This window comes from Dichomitus squalens, assembly GCF_000275845.1.
Source record: "Dichomitus squalens LYAD-421 SS1 unplaced genomic scaffold DICSQscaffold_3, whole genome shotgun sequence".
NCBI classification, from domain to species: domain Eukaryota; kingdom Fungi; phylum Basidiomycota; class Agaricomycetes; order Polyporales; family Polyporaceae; genus Dichomitus; species Dichomitus squalens.
Genome location: NW_006766885.1, coordinates 1,239,997 through 1,250,797, shown reverse-complemented (window position 1 = coordinate 1,250,797; position 10,801 = coordinate 1,239,997). Strand labels below are relative to the sequence as shown.

Genomic DNA, 10,801 nt, shown 5'->3' with positions numbered 1-10,801 from the left:
TTCCAGGAGAAGATGGAGTTCGAACAAGGCGACGACGGCTTCTCTTTCGGGTCAGTGCCATGAGACCATACTACGTATACCAGCTACTGACTGGCGGGGGACAGATACAAGGCGTCCGGCGCAACGGTGACGGACGAGAATGGGTCACCGGACTCTGTCGAGTTCATCAACATCGCTAAAAACGACGCTTTCGCCTGGCCTGCCGTCGCCCGACGGACATATCCCTCCACCGTGAACGCCCGCATGGACTCCGCCGTCGTGCCGTTTGTCAAGAAATCGGTCAGGGTGCTCGATACGCTCCTGGAGGTATTCGACGAACTGCTGGGACTGCCCGAGGGCACGCTAGCGTCGAAGCACAAGTTGGATGAGTTGAGCGGAAGCGAGGCTCGGGTGATCAAGAGCCCGCCGCGGCCTGGAGGAACGGACGAGGCGAAGGCGGCGCTGATGGCCCACACTGACTTTGGCTCTCTCGTGAGTGTGGTGCCCAAGTGGCGACGGATGACAGCTAACATTGAGTGACCGCCGACAGTCATTCCTGCACAACAGACTTGGTGGTCTGCAGGTGATGGTGCCGGGGACAGACAAGTGGCAGTACGTGAAACCGATAGCGGGGCATGCGATCTGCAACATCGGAGACGCGTTGACGATCTTCAGTGGGGGTCTGCTCAAGTCGAACCTCCATCGTGTCGTGTGAGTCTCTTCGATGGCCCCACTTCGCCACCCTATAACCCGCTGACGATGTCGCAACAGGCCGCCTCCAGGGGAACAGGCCCACCACACGCGGTGGTCCGTGGTCTACTTCACGCGTCCAGGCAACTCCGTGCAGCTCCGTGCTCTCGGAGAACAGAGCGCCGTGATTGGGCGTGCGGTTGAGAATGCCCCAGGGCACCTGCGGGCGATCTTCGAGACTGGACAGACGTCGTTGGAGTGGTTCACACGTCGGATGAAGAATACGCGGACGAACAACCAGAAGGTTCGTTGGCCGATGACTTATTACCGAGGCTGACCTGACCAGGTAATTTGCGAACAGGGGGCAGATGTGTGGCGGATTGGCCGAGGGACGGAGCACCAGCCCCTTGTGGTGTAGAATTATGCATGGTGGTCCATCCTTGTAGACGTACATTTCAGCGCTCTATATCAACCTTGACCCGTGATGCCGTCTCATTGTATGTGCCGAGCAAAACTTGAACGTGCTCAATCGTGCCAACCTGGTGGATTATCGCCAATCCCAAATTGGAATGAGGGACGTTTACGCAAGGAAATTGGACAGACTGCGTGCCTGCATTGAGAATCTTAGAACGTCGACTAGAGCTTCTGACTACGGCGTCCTACAGGGTACGTCGCGAAGGTCGTGGACGGTGCCCAGTTTGGTACACGTCATGCGTTGCTCGAGTACCATGCTGGCGTGATTGAATGTGGAGTTGGGATCGTGGTCATGTATGGACGGCACCTAGAGGTTGTGCGTTGATGATCACTCGGCTCGCCACTTTCGCATGGGTGACGCTACAAAGCTACAAGTGAACCTGACTATGATACAAGTGCGAAGATAGCCTGCAGTGCCTAACAAATGTCAAATGAGTGATCCGTTGTGCGTCATAAACTGTGATTGCTATTGTCATAAACACCCCCGTGACGCTCATCTTCGTCTACGGTCAAAGACAACAGCGAAGACCCCATCGATCCAACTATACGGCTGGTCAGAACTATATCGTCGGATTTAGCATGTGACCATGTATATGTCGTCGAGAGCGAGATGTCTAGAGGGCGGCGGTCGACTTCTTGCAGGTTCAGAATGAATCTCGATATCAGAATCGCCGTCATACTGGAGATATCAATAGTCAGAAGGAGGTGCAGTCTGGAACGTAGCAAAACACGCACGGCTCTGTGATCTCTACGACGTAGCTGACTTGTGTGACGACGTCCACTTGACTCTGTTGCCTAGCCGTGAGTTCTCCTGCACGCCAAAGTCGTGAGCAACTCACACGTTGCATCGTGAGTACGAGGTAGATGATGTTCATTACGAGCACCACACTAGGAGAAAACATGAGTCGACGTGATGAGAATGGAGAAGGTGGCACATACACGAAGTACAAGGTCCCTGTCGGAAACCGACATGTTGAACAAGGGTGCACAAGCGAGTGACATAGACTCACCTTCTCGCAGAAGAATACTTGACAAGGTTCTTCGGCTGCTAATGGGTGCGAATGCATTGCGGACCGTTGCCCTAGTACGGTACGTCGCATGCCATGTTGTAAATATGACGATGACATCGGCAGCTATGAGGCAAGCACGCGGCACAGTTGAGACTTGAGCCGTGTTAGTGAGTGGACTGTCGCGACGGAGTACTGAAAGGAGCGTACGTACAACTTCACAATGGGTCAGCCAAGCCAGGACGAGCTCAATATAGGGGAACTTGAAGCTCACACTTTGTTAATCTCCGAAGGCATGACGACTCCAAATACGGCACAACTAGTGCCTATTGCACTATTGTGGACAGGAGCGAGCCAGTGTAGTCGTGCCTAACCAAGAGGTTCAGTCACGCTATCACTGAAGGGGTGGAGTGTGAACGGACGAAGTTCATTCCGAATATCAAGGAAGATAGCACGAAGACAACAATCGATGTGGGCCATCTATAGGCTTCTTCACTCAAGGCAAACACACGCAATGCCGAGAATGCTGCCAAAAGTGGAAGTGAGGTTTGTTAGAGCGCATGCATACACTCTTGACAACCTACCAGCCCAGGGTAAGTACTGTAGATACGTCACTGCTTGAGCTAAGATGGAGAGTGCCGAGTAGCTGAAGAGCTGTCAGCTCGGCCTTCGAGATCACAAAAAGCAACTTGTACCTCTGCGGATGGAGGTTAGTTGAAAGCAGGGATAAGGACATATATGTACGCACCCCGCACGATAAGTGAGCCATCAAAATTGATCGGACGCCATAGGCCGCCAGCGAGAGGTACCTAGTGAGTATGAAAAGGACGGAGGCTCCAGTGGTCTTCCGCCTCCAGATCAATTCCACCTCACGATCCAGCGTGATAGCGACGTCGAAGAGAAGCAATGCTGAGAATGATCGTGTATCAGTTACCTCGCGTTGGGAAACGATATGGCTGGTTCAAGCGATGGATAGGACGACTCACTCAACGCAGAGAGAGTGCAATGGTGGCCGATGATGCTGCGCAGTGAATATCATTAGTTCTTACGCTAGAGAAATGCAGATAATGCTAATCGTACATGCTCTGCTGTGTGGCCAGAAACTGAGCAACATTGAGACCAGCATCGACACTCATAAGTGGGAAATTGGAACGACACCTGTCAAAGGATGAACAGGCTGCTGAAGGTGCCGTAAGGGCCTCGCGCGCTGGCAGCGCTTGCGCGGCTAAACTAGGCTAAGCCAAACACGAACCGGACCGTGACTAGGAAGAATTCCATGTGTACGCACCGCATCACTGGGGCGCGGTATGGTCTGCAGTTGGAACACGGCAGCCATACATTGAGACTTCACGGCAGGCATCCCCATGTTTTTGACCAAAGAGATTTTGACGACAAGGGCAGGCACGAGGTATCCTGTTCGTGACGATGCAGTGGCTGTTCCGCACAAAAGTCTCTGAAAATCGGGCGGTTGCCTCCCGCCTCCCGCTTTCATTGACTTTTCTCTGGTCGAAAATACTGAAATTGCTGCCGTGCTTGGCACGCCGTATGGGAAGATCAGATACTCCTGTGGGCTCATCAATTGTATTCTCATGCAACCATCATCGCCAGCGTCTGTTGCGCAGCTTGGTGGCGGCTTCCGCAGCGTCTGTGGCGTTGATCGAAGTCGAGCTGGGACAAGGCCGACCTCAAAATAGGCTAGTGTTAAAAGGGCGCCAGTATTACCGCTGGCCTTACTGCAGCCTGCCCCCTTGTGGAGACGATGATTCATCCGACATCGGTATTGTTATCGCCCGCATGACCGCACTCGGGCGTTACGATATAATGGCTGTTCGATACGATACGACTGTCAGACTTGCGTCCTCACGACCAACGTGATCAGTGGCACTCGTCGAAAACATGGCACACGTGCATCCCAGACGTCATGACCCCAGAATCAACTCTTCAGCCGCTTGGGAACGTGGTTTGATTATACATTGGAACCCGGAGGGATGTCTGGCCGAGGTAACATATGAGTGGTAGTATACCTCTAGCGTCGAATAACATGGGCACTCACGATAGGAATCCTGAAGACATGTCAATTTTCACCTGATGGGGCTGACCAGCTTCGTCCAGTGGTACCGATATTTTGAATACGTGTAGACTAGACGCGACATTGATGAATAGAGATGCGTCTGCTAGATTCTTGCCCAGGCATATCCTGTTACATCATCTCGGTCAGTATATACAGCAGTGCTCGTATATTGGGTTAGCTTACCTGCGTCCAAAACCAAAGACTACGCTTGCAGGATCCGGTACATCTGGGTTGAGAACACTGTCTTTGAGGTAGCGTTCGGGCTTGAAAACCTCTGGCTGCGGATAGACCTTCGGATCGTGCATCATTGCCCTCAAATAACGTTCAGCCAATGGTACCAAAGACATCCGAGTGTACCGGGAGACTCACCAGACGTTCGGGACGACGAGTGTACCCTTGGGAAGAAAGTAACCTCTGTACTCGTCATCCTCCGTTGACCGATGGACCACGCCAAGTGGAGCGACGTTGAACCACCGAAGTGCCTCTTTGGCGACGGCGTTGACATAGGGAAGCGCTTCGCGGTCGCTATGCTCAGGCAGACGATCGGGGCCAACGACGGCATCCAACTCTGCTTGCGCTTTCACTTGGACTTCGGGGAACATAGCCATGGCCATGAAGAACGCAAGCGTGGTTGCAAACGTCTGGCCAACTCGATACGTCAAGTGAGAAACCAGCCATTGTCAAGACGGACTCACTGTGTCTGCGCCAGCTGAAGCGTTATGGTATAAGCTTCCCGGGTAAACCACTAAGGAGAGGATGTACTCGCCTGCATACACGTTTGCAGCACCAATTTTGGCTACACGCTCTTCGTCGACAGCCTCCGCAAAACTGAGCTGTCTTTGCGATATAGCCTCCAACATCTCGTGTGAGGCGGACAAGTGCCCTTCTCCCTTATTCTATGTTTGTACTACTCAGCACAGCGTCGTGATGTTGAGCATGGCTACCTGCTTACCCACGAGCGCTTGGCCTCGGCGAACGGCTTCTCGAGCACCTCTGAAGCAAGAGACCTCCAATGCGCGAACTTCTTCTGAAATCCAGCTCCCGGCACCCAGGAAGGAACGTACCGGAGGATGGGAATGTGCTCGACTAAGAAGCTCCCCTGCGGAAGGGCTTGCGTAGGGCCCTCGAGGGCTTCCCGAAGCAGCGGAACGAAGTTCCGGTCTCCTGGAGCAATGTCGATGCCGTACATGATTTTCAGCACAACCGCGGCAAACGAGCTGGCCTGATGTAAGGAGCGAGAGCGGCGGAGCGGGAACGTCAATACTTACAATTCCAGTAGGTCTTGAAGGCGATCTGGCTCTGCATGCAACAGGCGTAGGAAGCGCCTGCTCTTCTGCAATAGAACAGGATGGTGCTTGATCATCACCTTGGGTGTAAAATGCTGCCACGATGCCCGCCGCGTTCGCCTCCATTCCTCGCCGTACGGAATAAGCGGCGTGTTCCAGCTCCATCCAATTCTATGTCCGTATGAGCATGACGCTGAGGAAACATACACCAACGGAACGTACAGGTCGACCACTAGGGACTTCGGTCTATCTGAGTACATAGCGGCCCGCTTGTCGAGCAGCTCCTTTGCCGCATCGATTGAATTGAGGATGAGAAGACTTCGGTTGCCCGGAAGTTGCAAACCAATGACGTCCCCTAGGTACCTTCGTTCAACAACATAGACATAGAGCTTCTCGCAAGGCATTCACCATATTTCAAAGACCAATCACGATATACAATCCAGGGCAACATTTTAGGAATATGGAACAGGTTGCCAAAGAATGGTACCGGGGTCGGTCCAGGGGGCGGAGGTCCACGCTTGGATTTCGAGAGACGCGAACGAACGAGGATGAAGATACCAGCGGCGATGCCTAGGGTGGCGAGGAGAGAAATCGATTGTGACATCCTGTATCCTTGTTGGGGAGCAGAGTTCGTGTCCCGTACCCCTATATATACGATAGCGAGAAGCGCTATGAACAGTACGCGTAGGGTCATCATTGCTGCTATTGCTCGGTCCTGTGTCTTCGCACGGGAAGAAGTGTATAGCGAATTACACCTTCGCTCCATAACCTTTCTGAATGAAGGAAGATCTGCACATGAGCTGCCACTAATCTGTGAACTTGGCGCACAGGAGCCGCCGCCGAAGGTTAGAACCCGTATCCTGATTGGAGGTCCAGCGATTTGTCACTATGGGCAGTACAATGGCGGCGGCAGATTTACCCAGTGGCCGCCTAAAAAGCCTCTGCACCCGAAACATAACGGTGTTAGATAGCGAGACGCCTACTAGGGTCGAGTTCCGATCCGCCCGATGCCCGAAGCCTGAAGGTGCAGTGTTTGTAAGACCAGGCAAGTCAACTCATTCATCGGTTTTGACGCCTACTACATACGCGCCTGCAGGACACACGGTCTCCTGCGGATGAGCAAGCTCGGGTATTGCAAATGCTAGCAGGCGCAATGCACTGAATGGTACGGCGGATCGACCTGAAGTAGAGACAGATCTGCCCATCCAATTCAGCAGAGGATGATGACTGACCAGGACTCACCAACATGTAGATGTACTATGTCCTCCATTAGCTCAGAAATCAGTTACCGGCGAGGCCTCAGCACTGTTAATGGAGGCGCCGAAGCACGCGCTGAATTGCTACAAGGAAATAGTGCGATTAGTTCGGCAGGTAATATGTTTTCTCCTCTCCGACTGGCATGATGGGACGAGTACTGAGGGCGGAATAGGATGCAGGAGGCGGTAGATACTACTCAGTAGTAAAGAACGAAAGTGAAGAAGAAAGGCGCTTACAAAGCACAACAAGCATTTTGCGGAGTTCCAAACAACCGGCGTCCCTTGGTCAACGACTTCCTTCTCGAGCTCGCTGTGGCTGGTGTTACGCTCTCTCACCGCTGCTCTTACATCTTCTCGACCATGGAGTCTAAGAAGAGGCCACACGCAGACGATGGAGAACACTCGCGAGCCAAGAAGCGCGCGGTCTCGGACGACCGTGCCTCGCCGAGTCATCCTAACGGAACGGCTGTGTCTCATGGTGACGAGCCAAAAGAAGGCGATAATATCGAGGTGCTTCAGCAGCAGTCCGGGAGTTGGTTGCGCGTAGCTAATGCGGGGCAATGTAGTTGTTTCGGAAGGAGGCCATATTCAGGCGCATGAAGCATTATTCACGCGAGGCGGAGAGGAGCCAGGCACGAGTCGCAGACCTAGAGCGACGGTTTAGTACGTGTCGAGCGGGATTAGCAGCCTTGGAGGTGTGCTGGACGCAGGTGAGTGGCCATGGCACGCGTTTGATTTCGTCCCTCATGTCGTGCGCAGTTGATTGGCACAATCCGCTCTCTCGCGAGGCCGGAGGACCTCCCTTCTTTCCCGACAGAGTCCGAAGGCGAGTCGTTCTCCGGTATCGCATTGGCATGTAATGGGCACTCATATTGTCGTCTGTCTTAGGTATCAGTAAACTCGCCGATCGTCTCGCCCCCGGAGCAGAGCCGGCCTATGTGGAATCATTGCAAAACAAGTTGCATGATACGTTGGAGATAGTCCAGGAGTTTGTTGCGTTGAGTAGCCAAAGTCATACAGGTCCCTCCAACGAGGATTTGCTGAAGCAGTGTCATGAAGCTGAGGCAGAGGTATGTGGTGGCCGTCTATGACCTATGGCGTAAAGATTGAAGTGCCTCTAGCGCTCAGCCCTCCGGGGCGAACTATTGCATGTTGGGGCGCGGCTTCGTGATGCTGAAGCAAAGGCGGAGAGGTACCATGAGCAGCTCTTGGCGGTGGAGAAGCGTGTGGATAGGTTACAGAGCAAAACCTTGACTCCAAACCACATTACGATGAAGGAAGAATCACTGCGAAGCCCATCTATTGAGAACGGAGGATCGTCTCCTGCGGTAAGCCCAAGCTTCCTTCGTTCTGTGTCTTACAGCGCCATGACAGACTGTCTTCGACGATTCCTTTCAGCCGCCGCCGATAGTCAATGGCAATCACAGCGCTGAGTCCGATGAATGGCTCGACCTTGCGAATCTCCGGGAAGCGAAGATCGAGGAATTAGTTCGCGAGAATGGTGATTTGCGAGTTCGGTTGCATGAGGCACAGCTACAGGTACCTGGCTATCTTTCAACTTGTCAACGCCAGAGGTATGCTCACGCAACATGGATTGCAGCTCAAAATTCCTTCGGAAGAGCTCGTGACCAACTCCAGCCACTACCAGGTTCTCTTGGAGCGTGCTTCTAGGCTAGAATATGCTTCTCAAGAAGCTCAGATGGAGGCGAGCAAGCTCAAGGAACAGCTGGATAACCTGACTGCATCGCGTTCGGAAGTCGAGAGCAACATGAAGGTAGACCTCCACCATCTCTCACCCAGTTGTCGCCATTCACCACTTTCATAGGCCTCACACGAAGCCGCGATAAACGAGTTGAAGGTTATGCTCAGTAGACGAGACTCCGAGAGTGCACGACTTCGCGAACAGCGGGATCAATACCAGGCCGAAATCAACGAACGCAGGACTAGAGAGTCAGCCAAGTTCGCTTCCATCCTGGAGTTCAAGGTGTTGGCAGAGAATCGTGCGGTACGTGCGAATGAGCGCGGGCGCGTACTTAGGCTAACGGTCCCCTAGGAACGTATAGCGGTTCTCGAGTCGGAGAACAAGAGACTGAAAACGCGTCTCGCTGCTCAAGCTAGCGATGAGGACCTCCTGAAGTTTATATGGCAGAGTACTGTTGAAAGTCCGTCTTATGTGGAGGATCTCAAGCAGAGGCTACAGTGCGTGGCTCGTCAAAGGTGCCTCCTTGTCATTGGCTGAAATGTGTTCCAGTGTTGCTGAAGAACGTGCCGCCGCGCTGGAGAAGACTCTTGCTTCGTTGCAAGGTAATCATACCGATATTGCCAAGAATGAAGCCGAAACTCGACGCCAGCTTGCCAAAGTTCAGAAACAGCTGGAGAGGTATCAAGCTATCTATGGCGATGCGTCGACGATGTCCGCGGACGCCACGCACTTGTCGGAACAGCTGCAACGCAAGCAGGAGGAGCTGGATAAGCTGGCCCTCCAGGATCAGCAGCGTGAGCTGGTGGGCTACCTATATGATTTATGGTGTATCATATGTGCTCATACCGCAGGATAGGCGGAGTCGGCGTTATATGCAGAGATAGACAAGTTGTCTGCTGCGTGGGAAGGCCTTGATCGCCAAGTCAAGAACAAGGTTTTCGACCTCTCCAACCTAGAAGAGCGAGTAACCAAGCTCACCACCGAGGTAAGCGACTCGCCGTCTTGCGCTTTCCATGATCACTGAACTTTACGCAGAGGGCGAAGTCGGAGAACAAGTTCTATCAGTGCATGCGCGATAAAGACGCTTTGGATTCAGAGCGCAAGAGGCTTTCGATGAACCTCGAGAAGGCGACAAAGGCCATCGATAAACTTACCGAGAGCGAGAAGAGCCTTACGCTTCGTGTGGTGAGTTTTCCGGCACCTGCGACAAATTGGTCGGTTACTTACCCGCACTGTACGCAGGCCGATCTGGAGAAGGAACTTGGACTGTATAAGAAGCTGGCAGACAAGCAGCGCGAGCGAGGGAGTGCTCTTGAAGCCGACCTTGCTGATTGGCAGACACGCGCTCGACTAGAGCTCAGGAATGCAGAAGAGGTGAGTGATATGTTCGCCTTGTTTGCGTCGCCACTGACAGCTAGATGTCGCCGATAGATGAAGGCTACATTCCAGGAGCAAACACGCAATCTCAATGAGAAGCGAGAGGAGCTCCGGAAGCTAGAGGAGAGCCTCCTCAAGAGCAAGAAGGACGCAGAGAAACAGGCGGCGAAGCTCAAATCTGTATCCGTCATTTCTGACCCGACCGCCAAGGAGACCCAGGTACAGAAAGACCTCGCGAAGTGCATGGTAAGGGTGCTCCAGGGAATTAACTATCCTCTCGAGAGCTGACCTGGATAAAAATTGACAGGAGCTGCTCAAGTGCTCGACATGTCAGATCAATATGCGCAATACAGTGATCACGAAGTGCATGCATAGTGAGTCCGCCCACCCGCGAGGATAGTGTGCCTGTTGACCAACGTTGTTTCTAGCGTTCTGCAAGCAATGCGTCGACGCCCGTATATCAACGCGACAACGCAAGTGTCCGGCCTGCAACCTTGCGTTCTCTGGGGGCGAAGTCAACACCCTTTATTTTCAATAATGGTCACGCATTTGCGCGTGGTACGGGACGCCGGTTATCTTGTCATGGATCTTTTGCTTTTGGTGTACCTTATTACATACATTCGCTCTCATCCCTTTATTCCTTCCCTCATGCTCTGTGTCGCCTTTCAATGAATCCCTCCTCTCATTCGAACGGCATCTCACCGACAGGATTAACTGATTTCGAATCCTTCATGCCGCCACTTCCGAGTGCTTGGTGAAAATACATCTGGTCGACTAGGCCGCGGATTACTGTGGTGAGGTTCTTATCGACAGTCAACTCAGGCTGCATGCCAAGTAGATGTGTATCTCCGGGCTTGGGTCATGTGGAGTGAATGTCAAGAAGGGCAGCTCCGGAGCCTCACCCACATCGTTGGATCAAGAAGCGACGCATAAGGGTGTGTGTCCGCAATGTCAACGCG

At 53.1% G+C, this 10,801-nt stretch overlaps 4 protein-coding genes across 4 annotated transcripts in view; 2 read left to right on the top strand and 2 right to left on the bottom strand.

Annotated features, from left to right (window-relative positions):
* Window positions 1-1,087, top strand: part of DICSQDRAFT_99160 (Clavaminate synthase-like protein) — a gene marked incomplete at both ends in the record, with an annotated part of 1,417 nt that extends 330 nt beyond the window's left edge. Inside the window, 5 exons of the mRNA XM_007361952.1 lie at window positions 7-50; window positions 105-471; window positions 530-690; window positions 751-973; window positions 1,031-1,087. Of these exons, the coding sequence (XP_007362014.1) occupies window positions 7-50; window positions 105-471; window positions 530-690; window positions 751-973; window positions 1,031-1,087 (852 nt within the window). The remainder of the gene's footprint in view (window positions 1-6; window positions 51-104; window positions 472-529; window positions 691-750; window positions 974-1,030) is intronic.
* A 430-nt stretch (window positions 1,088-1,517) lies between these two features.
* On the bottom strand, window positions 1,518-3,667 carry DICSQDRAFT_132980 (uncharacterized protein). Its single transcript, XM_007361951.1, has 11 exons — window positions 3,231-3,667; window positions 3,137-3,171; window positions 2,899-3,059; window positions 2,735-2,798; window positions 2,573-2,676; window positions 2,423-2,519; window positions 2,154-2,306; window positions 2,083-2,098; window positions 1,983-2,031; window positions 1,879-1,931; window positions 1,518-1,822 (listed from the first exon to the last, which is right to left on the bottom strand). The coding sequence occupies exons 1-11, from the start codon at window positions 3,284-3,286 to the stop codon at window positions 1,594-1,596; spliced, it is 1,017 nt and encodes a 338-aa protein (XP_007362013.1). The 5' UTR covers window positions 3,287-3,667; the 3' UTR covers window positions 1,518-1,593.
* Window positions 3,668-3,726: 59 nt separating this feature from the next.
* DICSQDRAFT_132972 (cytochrome P450) lies at window positions 3,727-6,952 on the bottom strand. The gene is made up of 11 exons (XM_007361950.1): window positions 6,587-6,952; window positions 5,916-6,525; window positions 5,730-5,862; window positions 5,490-5,678; window positions 5,174-5,438; window positions 4,988-5,117; window positions 4,917-4,930; window positions 4,591-4,862; window positions 4,405-4,533; window positions 4,204-4,347; window positions 3,727-4,142 (listed from the first exon to the last, which is right to left on the bottom strand). The coding sequence occupies exons 2-11, from the start codon at window positions 6,109-6,111 to the stop codon at window positions 4,070-4,072; spliced, it is 1,545 nt and encodes a 514-aa protein (XP_007362012.1). The 5' UTR covers window positions 6,112-6,525; window positions 6,587-6,952; the 3' UTR covers window positions 3,727-4,069.
* Window positions 6,953-7,048: 96 nt separating this feature from the next.
* On the top strand, window positions 7,049-10,577 carry DICSQDRAFT_152593 (BRE1-domain-containing protein). Its single transcript, XM_007361949.1, has 16 exons — window positions 7,049-7,273; window positions 7,330-7,473; window positions 7,523-7,589; window positions 7,652-7,833; window positions 7,885-8,091; window positions 8,162-8,302; window positions 8,364-8,537; window positions 8,589-8,768; window positions 8,817-8,962; window positions 9,015-9,267; window positions 9,322-9,450; window positions 9,501-9,650; window positions 9,708-9,839; window positions 9,897-10,088; window positions 10,150-10,216; window positions 10,271-10,577. Exons 1-16 carry the CDS (start codon window positions 7,124-7,126, stop codon window positions 10,378-10,380), a joined length of 2,424 nt encoding a protein of 807 aa, XP_007362011.1. The 5' UTR covers window positions 7,049-7,123; the 3' UTR covers window positions 10,381-10,577.
* The last annotated feature ends 224 nt before the right edge of the window (window positions 10,578-10,801 follow it).